At 44.9% G+C, this 20,535-nt stretch overlaps 1 protein-coding gene across 1 annotated transcript in view; it reads right to left on the reverse strand.

Moving 5' to 3' along the window:
* LLGL2 (LLGL scribble cell polarity complex component 2) overlaps window positions 1-20,535 on the reverse strand; it is a 33,745-nt gene that overhangs the window by 12,868 nt on the left and 342 nt on the right. Inside the window, exons 2-10 of the mRNA XM_084298677.1 lie at window positions 13,193-13,300; window positions 6,788-6,885; window positions 5,698-5,779; window positions 4,326-4,441; window positions 3,546-3,704; window positions 2,587-2,749; window positions 2,326-2,458; window positions 1,473-1,527; window positions 1,154-1,308 (exon numbers count right to left, since the gene is read on the reverse strand). Of these exons, the coding sequence (XP_084154803.1) occupies window positions 1,154-1,308; window positions 1,473-1,527; window positions 2,326-2,458; window positions 2,587-2,749; window positions 3,546-3,704; window positions 4,326-4,441; window positions 5,698-5,779; window positions 6,788-6,885; window positions 13,193-13,267 (1,036 nt within the window). The 5' untranslated portion in view covers window positions 13,268-13,300. The remainder of the gene's footprint in view (window positions 1-1,153; window positions 1,309-1,472; window positions 1,528-2,325; window positions 2,459-2,586; window positions 2,750-3,545; window positions 3,705-4,325; window positions 4,442-5,697; window positions 5,780-6,787; window positions 6,886-13,192; window positions 13,301-20,535) is intronic.

The raw sequence follows: 20,535 nt of genomic DNA on the forward strand, positions 1-20,535 counted from the left end.
ATAGGTAAAGTCTATAATAACAAATATATAAAGGCCCTTCATCTCAGTTACAGTCTGCCTATTTCATTACTGCTTTTTCAGTGCCATGAGAAGGTCTGTTAAAAACCAGTAGGGAAGAACAACCTCCCACCCCCCCAAAAAAAACAACAAATACAACCAAAGCTGTTTCTTTATGCCTGCACTCCCAAGACATTCCTCCACGGGATCTGTGGTCTGCTCTGTACAATAGGCCAGAGGGAGCCAACCTGCATCTACACATTTGAATGCCTCCTGCTGCACAGCATGTAGCTGGGAGCTGTCACCACCACCGCTTGCAGTATGCAAGACAAATAGGTTTGGAAACTACTCGACTAGGCAAACCAGAAAACCTGGGAAGATTCAGTAAGACAGAAGATTTGCCTACATGCTCCTAAAAGGGCTCAGACCAAACTGAGGACGTCTAGACGCAGCTTCTAATACTGCACATTTGTGGAGCTTGAAATAGCAATTTTATACTCAGTTCCTTCAAATTAACCAGAAGCAAAAACTACACAGGTACAAGAGAAACAGTCTTTGGGGAAATTCCTGACAATTCCATTAAAAAAAAAAAAACGTGTATAGGGGAAGCAAAGGCAACAAAGTAGAAGTAAAAATCTGACAAAATCTAAGCATGTTGCAGGATGAGTGCTATTCAGTATTAGAACTGTTTACACTCGGGTTCACCAGCAGTGAGTAAAGTAAGTTCTCTGTATCCTGACCCTTGGTTGTGTCACCCTCTGATTTATTACCCAGAGCCCTAGTCATAAATCCAGGTAGTAATTAAAAGAAACACTGTCTCAGTGGGAGTGAATTCTGTTTTTAATTATTGCCTCCTTTGAAGTGCTGTTTTTAAACAGCAATATTCTGATTTCATAACCTGGTTATGTCCAGTGTCCAGCTTCTACCGACATGGAGTAGCTTAATATTTTGAGGAATGTATGGCATTTACAACCAGACCATTCTTTCTGCCGGTACTTTACACTTCATTTTTAAATGGCAAAATCTCTCTGTTTAAGTCTCAAAAAGCTCCCAGACAACTCAATTCCTTCACATTTCACATATTGCTTATACCAAGCAGATTTCTAGATGAGTGCACAGCTATTTAATTCTTTAGTAATGCCCTGTCATCACACACCTGCAGTAGGCTCTGAACTGAAGATGATAAAGAAGTCTATCACCCGCGATGTGAAGTCAAACGCTGTTTGCTGGCTGCCGTGGACAACAGAGATACTGTGCCGGTCACCATAGCTAGCCCGGGGCATCCCTCCTTGGAATATAATGTAAGGAAGCCTGAAGAAAAAGACAGTGGTGTATGCTGAAGTAAGGAGCAAGCACAGTTTCAAAGACAAAGACCAAAAAAATCTTACAAAGTCACTCTAAAGGACCCTTACGGTATTACCCTCTAAGTGCTTCTTGCCAACACCACAAGGGGAAGGGGTACACCACGACCTTACCCATTCTTCGTCGTCTGCCAGTAGATCTTGGAGATGGCCTTGCAGGGAAAAGGACCTAAGAGAACAGAGTTAGTCACCATAATTCAGGAAGTGCACCTTTACATAAGAAGTTCTGTATCCTGCCTTACCAAGGTCACCTCAGTGCCCAAGAAAAGGAGAGTCACCTGGACCAGTAAATACCACCACTAACACCTCCTCAGACCAAGCCACATCAGACAGGTCTTCTGGGACGTGCTGACCACAGTACTCCTCAGCAAAGCAATGCTTACACTCAGGGGAACTTTTGAACTACGTTGCTGATGGCTGACAGGGAGTGGAAGCACTTTTGTAGAAGCTGATTAAATAGGAAGGATTGTTTAAAAACACAGACATTCCTGAAATTAATGTAAAGGTGATAGAGCTTTAGAAGCTTCTATATGCTTGAAAGATGAGGTCATCCCCATTTGATGTGTTTCAGCAAATCAGAGGCATCATTTCATCACTGCTCAGGTCAACAAAAAGTACACGTAGCTCACTATTAATTACAGAAGATCCAAGCAACTCCTGCTGAACAGGACACTTGAACTAAACCAATGAGCTGAATCACCAACACCCTCGTTCATAAGGGACACAAATCTGTTTTTCCTGTTCAAGACTGACTCCATGATGCAAAGGAGTTTAAAATCGAAGGAAAAAATGGACTGAAACCCCTTAGTTAGGGTTAGCTTAGTAAGATCACCGCCTATTCAAAAGGCAGTTCTGCATTTTGCCATCAAGATTAAACACAGGGGAGAACCACTGTGATTATCCCACAAAAGCTCAAAACGAGTTTGAGTTTAGATGAACGTGCAGCAACTAAACCTCACTTACTGACCATAAGGCACGACGTTTTCCAGAGGCTCGGGCTGCCTGTTGTCACTGGATACCGGCCACTGGGTGTAACTTCCATCATAGTGACAACTAATGAATTTACTGCCATCCCTCTGCCAGTAGAGGTTCTCCAGTTGCTGAAGAGGAGGAGACAATGATGCATTCTTAGTTAAGAAGCTTTGTCTGGCTCTCCCTGTACCCACTTGTCTGCCAAGCGGGGAGAGCTCTTCCTGCCTGATGAACTGACTTTGGACTGAGCTAATACCTGGCTGCCAAGGAAATGGTGTGTCACTTTGTTATTTTGCAGGTCCCAGAGGACAATCAATCCCCTGCTGTATCCAATCAGGATCTGGTCAGGGTTCTTAGGATGCTCCCGAAGGGCTTCCACCAATTCACATGATCGTCTGTTACAGTAATCTTCTGGTACCCTACAAAAGCAGAATAGGAAGGAAAGAAAAATTTATTCCAGGTGCAACCTCGTATGACTATAGCAACAGTTAAAGTATAAAAAATATAGCAGCAACAAGAAGTATATTTTGATAATCTGTCAAGAAGCAGAAAAACCTGAGGCGAGCCATGACTCCAGGCCTGCCAATAAGCTTGCACCCAGCCCCATTTTCTTAAGGGAAAACTCAAAGCTTACAATGAATTCCAGGACTGGGTTCTGAGCATGTAAAGACTGAATTGCCTGCCCTATTCTCTTGTAACCCCTACCAAGTAAAGGTAATATGGAAATATGGTAATATGTTCCTTCAGTAGGAAACAACAATGACATGAAATAGGACAGTTTTCAGCAGTAGTTTAATTTCCAGAGTGACAAAAATCCTCTTTTTTTTTTTTTTTTTAGCAGCACTAGAGGTTCTGCTTATGCTCAAAGAAGTAAATGGGTAGGTCCAGTTAATGCAATTAGCTAATGTGTAACAATAGCTGCAAATGTACACACAACTGACAGGGCTCAAGGTGGCAGATTTGCTCCCAGTGTCTCCTGCGTGGTTCTGCTCACACTCAGCACCACCACAGTGACAGTACTGGGCTGACAAGGACGGAAACTGTCACTTCACACACACCAGGACCAAAAGTTAGTTCCACAAAAGTCCTGCAGGTCTGGATAATGAGTAAGGCAACAGTGAGGTGCCAATACACAATTGGGGGTGACATCTGAACAAAGGATCTCTGCTCGTGACATTCCAACCTCCACACGGCAGCGCCTGTTTGCTCACTCACCGCTGCAGCACAGCCTCGGAGGTTATGGTCCTGTCCTCGAGCACTCTGAACGAGGGAAGCTCCACCACAAAAATGCTGCCACTCTCTGTGCCAAGATACAGGACTTCCCGTGAGGAATGGGGAAGGACGGCTGTTATCTGCGTGGCACTTGGTGGAGACCTGGGGATGCAGAGAGTTAATTAACCGCAGGCAAGAAGGCTGTCCCCTGAACTTTAGAGAACTAACAGATCAACGGGGTAGTTACAAGCATCATTAGTATTACGGGCAGAGATGTTGAGCTAGGTATGATTATATTGAAGGAGAAAAACACTAGCTTTGAGATAAATTACTTGAAAAGACTTTTGACAAGTGCATGGAGAAAGACTCTGATGCCTTTTTACAGTGGTCTCTTAATAAGCTGTCCCCGCAGGAGCTTAAAATTGCTCACCCAGAACTGGCGAGATCAAATGAAACTGAAATCATTCCAGTATTTAAATTCTGATTTAAGGGATGCATCGATTTGCTTAACCTTAAGATGTACAGCTCATCTACACACAAAGTGGATGCACAACATTTTATTTTATATTTTTAAGTTTAAAGTCACACTACACATTGCTACAACAATCTCGAAAGGTGGTCTCCTGAGCCCCAGCCAACTCCTGTTGGTTTCTGTGGATGCTCCTTTAATAGATTCATAGGAATTAGAGTCCGTAAGATCAAGACAAGCTCTAGACAGAATAATAGCATGATCTTCCTCCTTGCTTATCCAAAAAATAGCTCAAAACCACTCTTGCAGGTTACCCAGGTGGCCCTTTCAGCGTGAAGCGGTGCTCCTCCCGCAGCTCAGATGCTCCACTGTGCTGCTTCAGGCTCCAGAGATGCAAGCTGTTATCATCTAGTAAGGTCACCAGCTGGCACTAAAATACCACACAACATCTTTTTTCACAATCATAACATTAAATATAACACCCTAAACCTAGCAATAAAGTTGCTGCTGTTTATAATTTTCTCTGCTAAAGCAGAACTGGAGTCTGTGGCAGTAGGTATATACAGTTGCATCCAGCTGTGCTGCAGCAGCTCTGCTGGTTAACAGCTGTGGGCTTAGTGGTTAGAGGAAGACAAAAAGTAGCCTAAAGGTTAAAAACCATCTTATACAGGACGAAGGCACACGTTATCGCTGAGAGGGAATACAAGAAGTTAGGTCTTTAGAAAAAAAGATTAGCTTATGCTGTAAATCTCAGCAAGGCAGCTCCAAGGTGTTAGTTCACCACCTTCTCGCTCAGCATGGTTTGCTGCAACACACCCCAGCTTTGGGTGGGGCTGATACAGTCTACTACACCGCACTCCTTGCATTCTTCATGTCCAACCTCATTCTGGAGGGTTGTGTCAGAGTCCTTTTATGAGCCCAGCCCTGCTGGCTGTATGCTCAAACTGAAGCATTTTGCCTGCTGAAGCCACACCTGGTGCAACACTCCCCATGGGAGTTTCAGTTTATACCATTAGTTAAACAAACAGACACCCAAAACTGCCTCGAGAATTAAAACTCTGAGAAAAAAAAAGGCCACTTGCTGTACTGGACAATACATCGGGAAATAAAATACATGGCCAAGATAGCAGCCTGTAAGTCAAGGGAAGGGAAAGTGGTTGGACAGCCACCAGCCATTTGGAAGTCCTGCCTTCCTCTTTTTAGTTTCTGGCAATAGCAGCAGCTCCCAAAAGCAAGATTCAATAACCAGAAACACATACAGGCAGCAAGCCTAAGAGGAGGCTAGGTTAGCATTTCTGTTTTGAACTTCTGAACAAAGTTAAATCAGTTACTGTACTATCTGTTCTGCAAAAGACCACCCAGTCCCACTAAAAGAACAGGGGTTGCGAAAGGAAAAGGGAGTTCTCACCTCTGCAACAGACTGCCTGAACTATTCTGGCCTTAACACCACTCCTACCACATTACTTGAGATAAATGACTAAGTTACAAGCAATAAAACTAGCCTGAGTTTTACCAGGCATCTCCGCAGCAGCAAATGCTGTGGAGAGGACAAAATATTGGGATGAGCATTCCCGACCAGTAGCACTTGATTAAACTTGATTATAGGAGACCAGTTATCTGGAACAGACTCAATATATGTTTAAAAGCGATCTACTTAAGTCACAGAGGTACTGAAAATACACTCACCTGATCAGGTATAAAGTGAATCTGCATTACAGTATTGTTTTCTTCATGTAAACCCATGAACTCCACCCCAGGAGCACCATATCTGAAGGGTTTGTTGAGGATCTCGAGCATTTAAGATGACCCACGGCTACAATTAATTGATAAGAAGCTTGCTAGCTACCAAGATGAAGAGAGATTAGTATGAAACCATGTTATACTGTTAATGGTCTGGACAGAAAAAAAAAAACCACAACAATTCAAGTCACTTGAATCGTATGTGCTTAGGGAAGGTAATGCACACTGCAGGAGAAATTACTTGTTTCATCCTTTGTGCACATGCAGAAGTGTCTGGGCTGTCGGCCCCCTCCCGCCCCCCAAAGGGATGTTTAGTGGTTTCCCAGACACTACAATCCTGCTTAACTAATTTGTAACCAAGAGACAGATGGCTACTGCTTGCAAGCGGAGTCCAGCCTCAGAAGGCAAACAGCACCAGCAATGATTAAGCAGGCAGAGCCCCGACTTTTCCTTTCTGGGCTGAGTGAGTGATATACGCCTGCTGCACAGCACGCCCGGCTGGCACTGGGCCACGGGAATCACCTCGGTGCCTTGCGTACACACAGCATTCAGACTGGCCTCTCTGTTTCAGCTAAAAGTCACCACCCTCGGCGTTTAGGTCTTTAATGTCTGGATGGTCACAAACCCAGGAAGCTGGAAGCATTTCTGACTTCAGTTTTAACCTTTGAAATACAATTGCTTTAAAAAAAAAAAAAAAAAAAATAGGAACCCTGGCCCAAATATTTAAACAACACTGGAATTTACAACATGAAGGATTGCTAAACTTAGGCCAGATCTAGTCTGACCTTCTGTGTAACAAGAGCAGAGTCTTGTCTAATATCAGCATCAAGCTCAGCTTCTGTTTGAGCTATAGGTCAGCTCTTGGCAAGATAAACTCATTCTGAGCAAACCAAAATCACTTTAAACCTAGGCACATTGTTCCAGTGTTCTGTAAACCTTGCTTGCAAATTTATACTTTGTTTAACTTTTAGTGTCTTCACAGTTGCATGTTCTCATGCTGTCAGAGAAACCTCGCCAGAGTTGGTCAAAAGGATACAGTTTGATGGCTCCCGATCGCGTTCCGATGGCCATAAGGTGGAGAAATGGGCTATAGCCCAACGCGCTGGGCTGATGGGGAAATCCATGTTCCACAGTCTAGCAGAGAGAAAGAAAAGCCATGATCAATAGCACATTTCACAAGCATTGTTTTATACAAATTAAAAAAGATTAAAAAATTAAAGTATGACACAGCAGTCTGAAATACAGTACTTAACAGTAGCTTTTCTCTGTTGAAAAGGATTAAAACAGAAGTTAGATTTGCTGCACAATAGCCTCAAGACAAATCTGTTCCAAGAACCCCCTGCCACACAGCCAAGATATGCAGAAATATAACAGAAATGAAAAAGCAATATTCTGAAAACAATAACCCAAACAGCTCTTTGTGTTAAGATTATGAATAATTCTGCACAAGCGCTGCTTACTCAGTCAACACGATACACTCTATCGCTCCACATCAACTTTATTTCTGCAAGCCACCTGCTCAGCACAATTTCAAAGTCTGATACAATTACTGCTTATTGTAAAGTCAGCTTAATCTGTTAAATTCCACATAAATCTGTCTTCATGACCATCTCCTGTCAACTGAAAGCTATGAAGAAGCATTGAATGAACACGAGCACTCACCAAGAAAACTAAGCAGACTTGGGGGAAGTCAGGAAAACTACTGTAACTGATAGCCATTTTCCAAAGTTAGCTCAAGGAACATCAGACTTTAATGAGAGCAGAAGCCTGCTAGAGCATCTGAGAGAAATTCAAAGCCACTTGGTAATAATAATAAGAAAGACATCAGTAACTATCACAAGGAACAGTACGTCGTTTGGGCTCAGTGACTTCCCTGCAGTACAGTTTACACTGCACCAAGAAGAAGATTTGGAACATGCTGTATGTACCATACAGAGTCGGTGCATTTGCACACTATGGCAAAACGTTCTGCCATCCTTACAGGTTGCAGCCAAGCTATTCATAAAAGAGCTCAGTCAGGCGCCTGGAAATGCTAGCGGACAGCTGTTGTCACTGTTCAGAGGAAGCATGTGTGAGTGTTCAAGAATCTATGGCCTCGTAAGGAGGGGTTTGTGTGCCCAAAGATTACCAGGGCTACTTCCCAGAAAATATTCCATTATCCCTACAGTCCCATCTTCTGGAAAAGATGTTCTTCTACTGCAAATTGGGCAGCTGCAGAGAGGAATTTGTTACAAACCAGCCTGAGGACCACCCATACAAAAAATGGGTAAGCAGAGGACCCTCCATCTACACAAGTAGACCCTTGTGCCTCACCCCCATCCTCATTTCCATCATCTCTTTGAGACAGGGCTACCACACCGCTTGGCTTTACGGTTTATTCAACCTAAAAGTAACACCTGGACTTTATTTCCTGTGTAGTGATTTCCCAATTTAATCCTCCGCAGGAGGAATCAAATAAAGCTGCTTTCATTTGTGTGGTCACGCCGCTAGCCTGAGGTGCTCCCTGCTGAAAGGCAGCTACACAGCATAATGCCCTTTAACTGCTCCTGCTCAAAGGCCCAGGAGGATGCAGCCAGCTCTGGTCTCCCAGACTACTTCGGTTTTGACCATTTGATTGTAATTGGCAAGTTGTAAAAACAGACCTCCTTCCTCTAAATCATCAGTTAACCTAATTGAAGGTCATATTAGGAAGAGATGAGCCATTTCACAACACACAAAACTGGAAAGATTGGAGCATTTCCCATGTTTGGCCTCGCCAACTCGCAAGGCTTGGCAAAGGGGCTGCTACTAAAGGTTAACTGCTCTACATCGTAAATTAGCACTACTGGCTCCAAGAGTTTATTTCCCTTTATGATAGCTTAATCTCCTGCCTTGCTAATTTCTATTCCAAGAAGGTAATTTAAGTGTTACATTTGTCCTATTAAAACAAATTTTAAGAAGTCAACCTTTTAAATGTCCCACTCAAAGCTGTTGCTAACCAACCTCTGCCCAGCTTGACATACAACACTTCCCAGAAGGAAGCTGCATGAAATTAGGAACTGTATCTGTGGATTCAGAACTGAAACAGGACAGCTTCCTAACCAAACACTGCCAAAGAATTTCTCTGTGCCATGACAGCCAGAGACAACACAGAAAACTTTTCTGGTTGGCAAAGTTGTTGGAGTATGGTACACAATTCTGGGATGAAATCAAAATAACGTTACCCGAACAACAAATCAGACATTTAATTGGTATACACACCAGTACACACCTTTCTATGCTCTCCCAAAGACAGTGAGGAACTTTTTAGGGAGAGACCAGTGTAATTCCACTGTTAGCTTTCCTTTCAACCTGTTCAGTCGCTGTGCTGTCCCATCACCAGCAGCACGAGGTGTCATTTTCAATGAAGCATCGATTAGAAACTGCGTTGAGTCACAGATTTCTTCCAGCCAGGAACATAAGAAGGGTTTAGCTGTAATTCTCATAATAGAAAACGATGACTTATACGATGCCATACCGCATGTTAGGAAGCTGTCAATACCAGCCTTAATATTAGCCTAATTGCAAATCAACACTTCAAAGCCAAGATAGAAACACATTACACAAGTCAGTATAAGCTCTAACTTCAATGAGACCTACAGACTGCTTGACAGAGCTGCAAAACCATTCAGTCCTACCCATAGGATGGCAATTTTATGCCCAGATTATTCTTTAAAAGAAAATTTGATGTACCCCTCCTCCCGAGCCCATGGACAAATTTGCAAACGCTGCACTACCTCTTACAACCAGGAGTACACTGCTAGTAACAGATGGCCTCTGCAAAAAACAGTCCACATGCAGGAGGAGCAGAAGAAGAGAGGATCAGTACAACCCCAGCCTGTTACACAACTGCTTGTGCAGTAAAATAAACATCCTAATGGTTTCTGATAGCCTCGAATCTTCAGCCAAGATGCCCATAAGACAGAATTGAAGATATCTCCCCTCTCCTGTTGTTTGGTTTTAAATCCCACAGCAGGGCAAGAAGGGCACCGGGGTGGCTTTTTGGCTGTATGACACCACCAGGGCCAGGCATTCACAGTCACAGTCCTTATTACCCAGAGCTTGCACTTATTTACATCCAGGACCCAGCTTTTTTCTTTGCTAAATCACATCGAGTCAGCCATTCGCTGACCTCATTTCCTCCCCTCTCGCACAGCTTTCATCATCAGAGCCTTTCACCTGCTCAGCAGGTAAACCCAGCCAGGGGGAGCGAGGGGGGGAGCAGGCAGGGAGGTTACAATGGAGCCTTTCAGCAGAGCTGAAACGAGAGCCTGGAGTGGCAAAGCGTGCCCTCCTGCTCAAAAGAGCCTTTGTTTGTCTGAGGAAAGGTAGGAGCTTTCATTTTCATTTTCCTCAAACTACAGATTTGTCAGACTCAGTAAAAGCAAGCCCCATGTCAGCAGCATTAACAGAAAAGCTTCGTGTCAGTCATATTTACTGCAGGAGAAACGTGGCCAAACTTAACAGTTGTTCCTAGCCCACACTAAAGCTGTGCAGATGAAATTCAGTGCTCTCTTCCTCCTTTCATTTCTCACCACTTCTCCCGTCGGATTGTTTTATGACAAAGCAGAGACAAACCAACCACAGGCAATACAAACCCTGCACCTTTGTTAAGGAGCCTTTTGAAGAAACAATGCAGCCAGCATGTGTTAAAGCTACTTTGCACAGACACTAATTCTGTATTTAAGGTAAGCTATCCATCATACCATTAGCACAGAGTTAGGAAGACTGAAAAGAGGGGAAAAAACAAAACCATAAATTAAACACAATGATCCCAGTTTGGTAACATTCAGCTGTAAGACAGGCTGGTTCACCTGTGTGTTACCCATCATCTAGTCTGACAGTGCCAGCCTGAACATGTCTGTTCTGCAGGGCTTGTGCTGAGCCAAAGGCATCCAAATACTACTTCCAAAAGCAGGATAAACTTCAAGAAGGAGACTGCCAAGTGCACATACCTTATTCTTCATTCTATCCACTGAGCTAAAAACAGATTCTTCCAACAGGTACACACAAGTAGGGGAAGTTCTTAGTCATACAGAGAAACATATGCAAAGCTAAGTGACTGGCAGAATTTAGGAAGGTGTTTGTTGAAACAAACACAATCCTGGGGAAAATCTGAAGAGCTAGCCCAGTGATCAGTCAGTTCTTTAGAACCATCTGGCCCGCCTCCTATATGGAATAGAGATGTAAGAAGGGAGCAATGAAAAGACTGCAGCTATTGAAACTTGAGGCAATAACCTAAGAAATCCACTCCCAAATTAATCAAACACTTTTTTTTTTTTATTTAATTTAAATCCATCACTAGGTCAGGATGGCCAAACACACTCCACTACATTAATTCCAAACTCATGTGGCATTATGCAGTCATACTGAACTTGTAGAAGCAACAAAATCAGGTGGGCAACCCCTGGTACTTTACAGGTACCAACCTTCCACGGAGTCCCTGGCAGCATCACAGGCAGTCAGACTGAAGAGGTGCAAGCGTCCCGTGCAATTTCTCTGATCAGCAACATCACAGCCCCACAAAGTATTTCCCAAGCAGGTTCTTAAGCAAAATTGTTTCAAAGGCCTCAAATAAATGTTAAAAAACTTGCTCACCAGCACACTGTTTTTACTAGCACATTAAACAAGGACAGTGTTGGCACAGAAAGCACTCTAGGATTTTTGTCTCCTTGAAGCCACAGCCTTCAACAGGTCAGAATCAAGACCTGACTTTCCCAGGTTTTCTCAGCCTGCCTAGCTGTGAGTAGCTGCTTGTTGTATCAAAGGGTAGACTTTCAAAGGATCCATTATCTCTAGAAATACTGGAATTGGACACAAGACTTGAAAAAACTTTATGTAAGAAAAAGGTATGATGTAAAAGGTTCTGGGGTAATGTAAAACCATTGGTTCATTCATTTTCCAATTCCTCGTAGAAAAGAACAAGTTAGTTTGGCTTAAAAGTGCAAATGTATTTCTCAAAGCCTTTAATCACCAAGCTGTTAATGAGGGTAAATCACTAGCAAGTGTCCAAAGTAGTCGCCGAGAAACAGGATGCCACTTTTACCTTCAGGACTGAATCAGATGGAGTCACAAATCCTGATGCCGAGTCCTAATGTTCGGAAGTTTCCCTCTGCTGCAAAAGCTATTTCTTTCAACTCTGTTTTGCATCATCCAAATTAGTCCGTCTCTGGGAGGTAAAACATAGCCATTCTCATAAGAGAGAGGCTCATTCAAGGAAGAGACATCCCCAAAAGAGCAAAGGTTTTCTTCAAGGAATATATTCTGACCTATCCCCAGGATGTCTTCCAAAGCTGACATTGTATTCAAATAAATGTAAGCAACTCAATATTGATTTTTCATTCACCAACATTTCTGCTGCATCTGCACAAGCATTCCCTCACGGTGGCAAACAGAAAACAGGTCTGAAGCAGTCCTGAGTTCCTTTCGTCTCCCCAATGGGAGGTGGGTGTGCTAGGAATCGATGCTAGGAATTTTAGTACCAAGTTACCTCAAATCATTCATCTGAAATATCCAGAAGTCCCACTCTAAGTATATAGCTGCACTAGGATTTTAATGAGTCAAGGAGATTATTTCCTAGGCTGACTTCATTTATCCATTATACTTTTCAGCAAAATTCCATGTAAGCTTTGGAAATACAAAACCTACAAATATATTCCTGATACCCAATGAAGGTTTTTGTAAGTAGCCATTAGCTTAACAATGAATTAATATTAAGCATTTACAAAGATGAAAGCACTATGCTCCTGGCCAGGGCTCAAAAGAAAACAAGCGGAGTGCTGGATAGCTAGCACAACCATTGTTGTTTCCTCTTCACGGAAAGAAGGCAAAAAAACAGATACAGAATCAGACAAAGATAATAGCAAGTTCATTATTAATGGCCATTATGCTGCCTTAAGTATTCCCACATCTTTACCAGACTTAAATTCACGTTTGAAAACAGAGTGTACTTATAAACCCCAAGTATAATCTTGATCAAAGAACTCTGGCTTCAGTTGCATCACAAACTGTGCCTTATTTGTGTACCTTGAGAAAAATATTTACTTTCACAGTGATCTGCAAAGACTGCCTACAACACGTATAGTCACAGTGCATAGCAGGATGAAGTGCACAACACTCAGAGTATAGAAAGGTGGCACAAAGATCTCTTCTTTCAGCAAGTGCCACTCAACAGCATGACAATATCCTTTTTATAAAAAATGAAAGCAAGGATTGAGAATATGCTCATGAGCTTAAAGAAAACTACTCAGGAACAGAGGGGAAAAAAAAAATACAGTACTGAAAGCTAGAACAAACCACCTCTCCTAAATTTAACTTTTCCACCCACACTCAAGTAGTTTTTCCTTCCCTGTGCACCATGCAATGGCTCTGGGTAGTTTTGCCTCATCCACGCATCCCTTGAAGTTCGAGGATAGCACTGTACCTTGTTAAACTGGAAAAGGTCGCGCTTGAGCCTCTCTCTTACTGGATCATGTCCGGGTCTTAAGAACCTTCTCATTTTCCCCGCTGTGATATCTTGGCACCACAAATCCTAACAAGAAAAAAAAAGCACAGCCACATAAACAAAAGCAGCTTGAGAAGAGCAGCAAGCAGAAGGAGGTTATTTGTTTTCATTTAGCAGGTAACACAAATAAGACAGAGCAGGAGGCGACAACACAGCTATAGGGTAACTAACACCTGACACCACCTCATCTCTGGTGGCAGGACGTCCTCACACCTCGCCACTCTCACATTGTGGAGGCACACCAGAACAGGTAATCCGAGGGGATTTTGGAAGACTTTTTACACTCTGCCATTTTGTGATCACTTTAGCTGGCCTTATTCAAAGAGGAAAGCAAAACTGCAGCAGTTGCTTAAACATTTAGACCAACCTCATCGAAAGGCAAGCTCCCAGGCTCGCAGCATTACTGACCAGTATCAGTTTTCACCCCAGGTAACCCTCTGGCTACTGAGCTACGAAGAGAAAGAATTGCATTTTCAGCTCACTCCATGGGTACGGCAGAAAGGGTGCAGTGCTGCCTGCAGGGCAGCTCCATTAATTATTAACCTGCTTCTGTAAAATATCAAGCCTAACTCCCCTGCTCAAGGTGGGGGCAGGGGAAGGAAATCCTGCACCTGCAGTTCAATGTGCAGCGAGAAGCACCAGCCTTTCAGCGTACCTCCCCGCCTCGCCTCTCCCAACAGCAGCAGGATCCACGCAGGACAGATTAGGTGGCCTGGCTTGCGATCCAGCAATCGCCCAGGGGGAGTTTTAGGTTGGATCTTAGGAAGAACTTCTTCACCGAAAGGGTTGTGAGGCATTGGAACAGGCTGCCCAGAGAAGTGGTGGAGTCACCATCCCTGGAGGTCTTTAAAAGACATTTAGATGTAGAGCTTAGGGATATGGTTTAGTGGGGACTGCTAGCGTTAGGTCAGAGGTTGGACTCGATGATCTTGAGGTCTCTTCCAACCTAGAAATTCTGTGATTCTGTACCTGGCTACAGATCAGGAAATCCTTTCTCCCATCTGACCCCTGCAGCAGTGCTAAGCTCTACCAACCCAAGAGCAAAGGCTTGGATCTCATCCTGACAACTTACCTTGGGAGCAGTGCTCCTGCCTGCCCTCACCACCCTTCACAGGTTTCCAGTGCCCAGGCAGCTCAGCCGTTCGTGAAGCTGTTACTGGACACTCCAGTCCGTTTCTTTAATTCATTGGGCCAGAAGCTAAAGTAATTTAGCAGCTACTCCGCACACAATTAACACATGCATGGTGGGAGCCAGAACTTTTGAGGAGCAGTGAGGAATCAGCAGAGACAGCCCACAGTAAGCCACCAGAAGGTACATGGACACAAGGCAGGGAGCAGGGCAGAAGGTTTGGTGTCCCAAGGGGAAAAGAGGGACCAGGAGCACCAACGGGACTGTCAAAGCAACAGAGAGCCTTGGGCCCTTGATTCAAACCAAGGAGCTGGACGGGTGCTTGAGGGAACACAGCTCTCACAGCCCCTCTGCACAGGTGTGGGCTGCAGAGCTGGCAAACCAGAAGGTGGCTGCACTCCTACCAATCACAAGGGGTCTCTGGATAATAACTCAGCCAGCCATTACTGAGAGCTTGTTTTTTTGAATGGTTTCTAGCAAGGCCTTAAGAGCCATGAAAGAGCAACAGATGAAGAAAATTTTCAGTGCTCCATACCCGTATTTTGACAAATCCCTTGAGAAACTCCCCAAGCTAGAAGCTGTACTCCTTATTGCATTGCTTCTCTTTACGCTTCCTGCCCACTCTCCAAAATCTCCAGCCACCTCCTCAGTGCTGCCCAGAGCTCGCCAAGAGGACCGAAAGGCAGTCTAGGTTTGGAGGACCAGGAGATCGCATGAGCACCAAGGAACACGCCTGAGTCACCGAGTCCCCACCTAGAAGCATCAGCATCTCCACTCAGCGCTGAGAAAGTGGCTCTGAGGCAGGCAGCTGGCAGCGAACAGTGCCATCGGCTCAAGCTGGGGAGAGGAATATGCACAGAAACACAAATAGCAAGGGATTCCCTAAAAAAGAGGAAGAAGAAAAGGATATCTTGCTTGGAAAACACATCTTTCTATGATGAGTTAGGTACCTGAACTGAATTTTTTGAAGATGCATCAGACTACGTGTCTTCTGGAACAAACTTTCACCAGACATTCCTGAGCGAAAGAGGGACATCTTTACACAAAGCTCTGTTTACTGGAAGCTAGCAAAAGCTACAGAGCAGTGACAAGCCGCTGTGCTATGCAGGGAGAGCATATCACACCCATGTATAACACAGTTTGCCCTTAGCCAGACGAGGCAAGGAAAGTGCCAAAGAGACGCACCCTTTCCCACTGTCAATCAATATCCCGGACCTGTTAAACTGGGCAAACCCACAGAGAAACTCTGCTAATTGTGCTCCTGACTTCAGAGAAGATCTCCTCAACTCCAAAGCAGAGACAAGCTTGCAGTTAGCAGCAACGTAGGCAGAGTGGGCTTGATTTGAGAGTCACCACTTTATATTTAACACCCTGCTAAAATGTTTTAGCCCAAAATATTAATTGCATCTAGAAGCATGCTGTTTTAACCTGCTTATGCAAGAGCTCTAACATTCACGCTCCAGCCCACAACAACTTGCTCGACTGGCTAAGGAGCATCGCAGTTCACAGAACGAAACAGTAACTCACTCGGAGGAACGTCATCCTGGCACGCCGACGTGGCCAGTAGGATGAGAGAGGGCGTGCTACAGGAGTCACCTCTCATTGACTTGTATCAGGGCTTCATGCCTGACCAGAGAACTCCTAAGTGCCACGGGATGGAAGGAGATGCGAGGAAACGAGAGGAAAAGCAGTTTTCAAGAAGAGCAAGAAGGGCTGGGAAGGGACAGCAAAAAGAAGGGCACCCACTGCAGCACCGGCTGCCACGGGAATTGCTAGCAGGAGGTCACAAGGCTCCCATCAAGGAGGAGAACCTTCCCTTTAAGACAATAAGCAAGCACTTTTTCCAATTTTGGTCAAAACAGAAAGATTCCACAGGCTGTACAATCTTATCTTCCAGATGCACATTTGCATATTAGCAGACCAGTTTCTCTCCCACACACCTTTGGTGGCTTACATAAAACTCCAGCCCCGTGTGCTCCGCAGTTATCTGCCAGTCAGCACTTGCAGCCATACGGCAGCAGCTGTGGCTACCAGTAGCCAGAGAGGAATTCTCCAGTAGCCTCTGAAGCCATGCCAGGTCTGCGTGTACCTCATACTCTTATTTTCCAGGGAAACAACTCTTCAGGCTTTCAAAGATCAGCCTCGTACCAGAAACTCTATGCAATGTTCTCTTCTAAGGTGTTACCTCTAAACAGCCTGACCTCAATACAATAGCCCAAGGCTGAGTCAATCCCAGTTTTGCTCACATTCGGCACACGGTCACCTGACAGCAAAGCTCAAAGTGTGCTGTACATTGAGCTTCTGTGGCTCTGGTACCAGAACACTCAGCTAAAGATGACGAGGTACCCTTTCTTCACCTCCTTTGGTTAGATCCAGCCACAAAATAAATGCTCTTCACTACTCGTACAGAAAGGCAATGAAAGCACAAGTTGCAAGACGGTCCTGTTTCCAATCAGACAGAGCAGCTAACATCAAAACCAGATTTCACCCTGGCTTCCTTGCGGAGCTTGGTTCATTTCAGATGTTGAGATTTATGGCAAGTTCTCGTGCCAGGTCTCACACCAGATCCATACCCAAGAGAAGACAAAACGCCTCTTCCTAGGACAGGCAGTAATTGTTGCTCACTGCTGTGTGTTAGCAATCCCTTCACTGAGCTCCACATTTTGCCTTGCCTTCAGCGCTTTTGTGCTTGGCCATGCGTCTTGGTGCGCATGCACAGCTTGCTGAGACGCTCTGGATTTTCTCCATCAACCAGGCTGGGGGGAATTGCCCTTTGTAAAAAAGTTCTGCAATTTTTGCTTATGTCTTCTCCTGACAGTGAAAGATCCAGACAGAAGTGTAACAGAACCAATGCTCCAAGTCCCAATCATGCAAGCAAATCCAACCTTACAAGCCGAGGAAGCTCTACTTTTCTTATGTAGACAGTATTAAATATGGATACAGTCCCAAGCTTACCCTGCAACAAAGCCATACCTATACTGAGTTTGTTTTGCTCACACAGGACAGTTGCAAATGACCGTTTGTAAGCTCCCTAGGTATTCAATTTGAACAGGTGTTCAATGGGATAAATCCAACAGCTTTCTCTGCAAAACATCATCAAGCATCTTGAGTATTCCTGGATTCCTTCCACGCTTCAGGTCTCCTGGTTTTTGTTCTATCCTTCCTCATCGCCCCTTCCTGCTTACAGACCCTTGAAGGGAAAACTTCTGCCTAAGCACCTGACAATACTTTATCAACCCTGCTAAAATAAGAGTCCTTATCAAAAAGCCTTGTTTGAACTGCAAGCATTCAGTGCTCCTATAACAAACAGTCACCGCCATGGCATCGTCTGAAGCAGGCTTCCTCCCTGCACACAGGAGCCTGCCCTTGTTCCTGTTACCAACAGTAACAAAACAGAGGCTGGATCGATTTCACAGGAAAAAAACTGTTCCTTAGTACCAGTTCTGCTGGTGCTAACAACAACAAAATAACGATCAAAGCACCATTTAAATACTTGTGTTATCGAGTTCAGTGCTTACAGGAACCATCAAACTCTTAAGACGTGACTTTCTGTGAAATTACAAGTTTTAGAACACTTCGATTGAAATCAGTGAAACAATCCCCACCTAATTTTTAATCGGGTTGTCACTGAGAAGCTCATCTCTATAATCTCGCTTGGCTGTAACGTGCTATCACAACAGTTGCTAACGAATAAAGCCCAAGCCAAGAAGAGCTAGAGCAAGGGAAGGAGCAGTTGCAGTAGGCGGAAAGCTTGGAAGGGTGAGATACCATCTCCTGTCCTGGGATAAGGCTTCTCTGGGCTGATGCTCATCAGAGAACCTGCAGGATTCCTGGAGTTCAGCGAGGCCCCGCACACATCTCCCAGGCACCACGCGACTGCTGAGCACCTGCTGGCACCCCAGCACCTGCAGCTTTATAGGAACAGGGGAGCGTTCACATCCAACCTGCACACGTTAGTCAGGCAGTAACAGAGGTAAGCTGAAAGATCTTCCCATAAAAAGGATTTATTTTTAACCTCAACGAGCAACTGAACAGACAGTGTCAACACCAGTGCAGAAAACATCAAATAAAAGACCAGAGCTGGATGCACCAAGAACTCTTGTAAAATAACTGAGAGCCAATCAGAGAAATCAGACAAGTTTCTTTACTTCTGCAGCTTTGTGTTTGGAGTTAGCAGCGACCGCCCACTTGCAATAAATTTACTAATTGTGCGAGCCCCGTGTGTCATGATGACTCCTGCTGTGTTCTCCTTGTCATGGGAGCATGACAGCACAAAGCTGCGAGAGCAGGACCAAGTCTTTGCACTGGACAACGTTACTGTACATAATGCAGAACTCTTTGTATACTCCTGCTAAGAAGCGTGATTCAGACGGCAGTGTACACACAAAGCACGGTGAGTTGATAGGGAAAGTCACAAAAGCCTTTTCTTTTTAAAGCAACGCAGCAAGATCCGTCTGGAAGCAACTTTCAGATGAGAATTGGTGCTTCCATGGAATTTCTGCACAGAAATCAAACCTTCAGCTACTTCCAGCTCCTCCTTTGATAAATAATTGTAAATAAAGATCAGGCTACTAGCAGTATCACACACTCTTATTGCCGTGTACTAACTGCATTACTTACACGTTTAAATCCTCTTACTCTAACATCTCTCGAGCCACAGCGTCAGTCAGGAAAATACCCACGCCTCTCCCAAGCGCAAGTCACGGTAATAACTGCCTTACTGTACCAGAAGAGAACTGGAAGCTGTAGGATTCTCTGAAATGATTCAGTTCCCCCAATAGTTCTCTTCAGGAAGGAATTAGAGCAGATGCAATTTGTGCAAATCCAAATAAAAGATGATGTTCCTCAGCACCACCCTACAAAGACATTTGAGAACTTATCTCCTTTTTCAATACCATAACCTAACTGGAGCCCTCTGAGTAGTTACAAGCGGCACTGAGCAGAACTACAAGCAGCTTGCTACTTGCATGGATCATCTTTGCCCCCTCCATGGGCCAGGCTGCCCTTCCAAGGAACATGGCGGGATGCACGGAGAAGCCTTGGGACGTACCACGGCTTTGCATTCTGCTTGCCAGAAGCACCAGCTTCCAAAATCAAAGGTAAAATCACCAGGCAGCCTGCTTTGGGCATTCAGCTTCGCCTGGGACTCGGTAAAGCAAGATATTCCAGTCGGCTGAAGTGCTCTCAGATGACTACAAAGAGCAGCATTCCCCACCACGTAACACGTTACAAGGAACAACTTGTATTATCTCAGCTCTCTCCCCATCTTATCGTTATCCTCACGTGAGCACACAGCCCTGCACCGCTGCAGAAACAGAGCCGTGCGCCTGCCTCAGCCGCTCTGCTCCAGTAAGAGCACTGCACACAAACACACAAACCTTCCTCCAAAGCCAAGGTTAAGCCTCACCTCCAGGAGGCGAGATGTCAGCAACCCCTTTGTTCCAGTGCCACAACTGCAGGCAACCCGAGCCAAGGCTAAACAACTCGCCTCCCCTTCTCGTTTCACCTGCTCACAGCTGGTTAGCAGGAACCAGCCCACTTGCCCAGCAAGCTCTTACATCTTGGGGAAGGAAGAAAAAAAAAGTGATCGTGTATCTAGTAGTGGCAAGAATTTAGAGGAAGATAGAAGCACATCCCAAAGGACACACGGCAAATCTTATTCATGACTTCTGCTCGGAGCCTGCTGGAGCAGGTGGAGCCCTACAAAAGCCGGCTGCGGGCAGGGATCCTTCCCACAGTAGGACGAGGGTCAGGCTGTGGATGTGCTGCTCCGGGACGGTTCCCAAGCAGTCGCAGCTCTCAAGGAGGCAGCCAGGCAGCTTCCCTCCACCGGCCTTGGCCAGCAGCCCCCAGGCAGGGCCCAGCACCCAGGCAGGAGCCCCGGGCCGCGACCCAAGTGGCGCCAAGGGCTGAACCAGGAAGTTTGGGGCGAGCGGCCCCAGGAGCAACCTCCAAGAAAATCCCAGGATGTAAAGCTCCCGTGCAGCATTCCCCAGCTGCGCGCTCCGGCCAGGGCAAACAAACCCGGCTCGAGAAGCAAATAATAAAAAAAAAAAAAAAAAAAAAAGGAAAAAGAAAAAGCAAACAACAAAACCCCGCAAACCCCGAACCCCAACGCCAGCACCTGAACTTT

This window comes from Netta rufina (assembly GCF_964035555.1).
Source record: "Netta rufina genome assembly, chromosome: 19".
NCBI classification, from domain to species: Eukaryota; Metazoa; Chordata; class Aves; order Anseriformes; family Anatidae; genus Netta; species Netta rufina.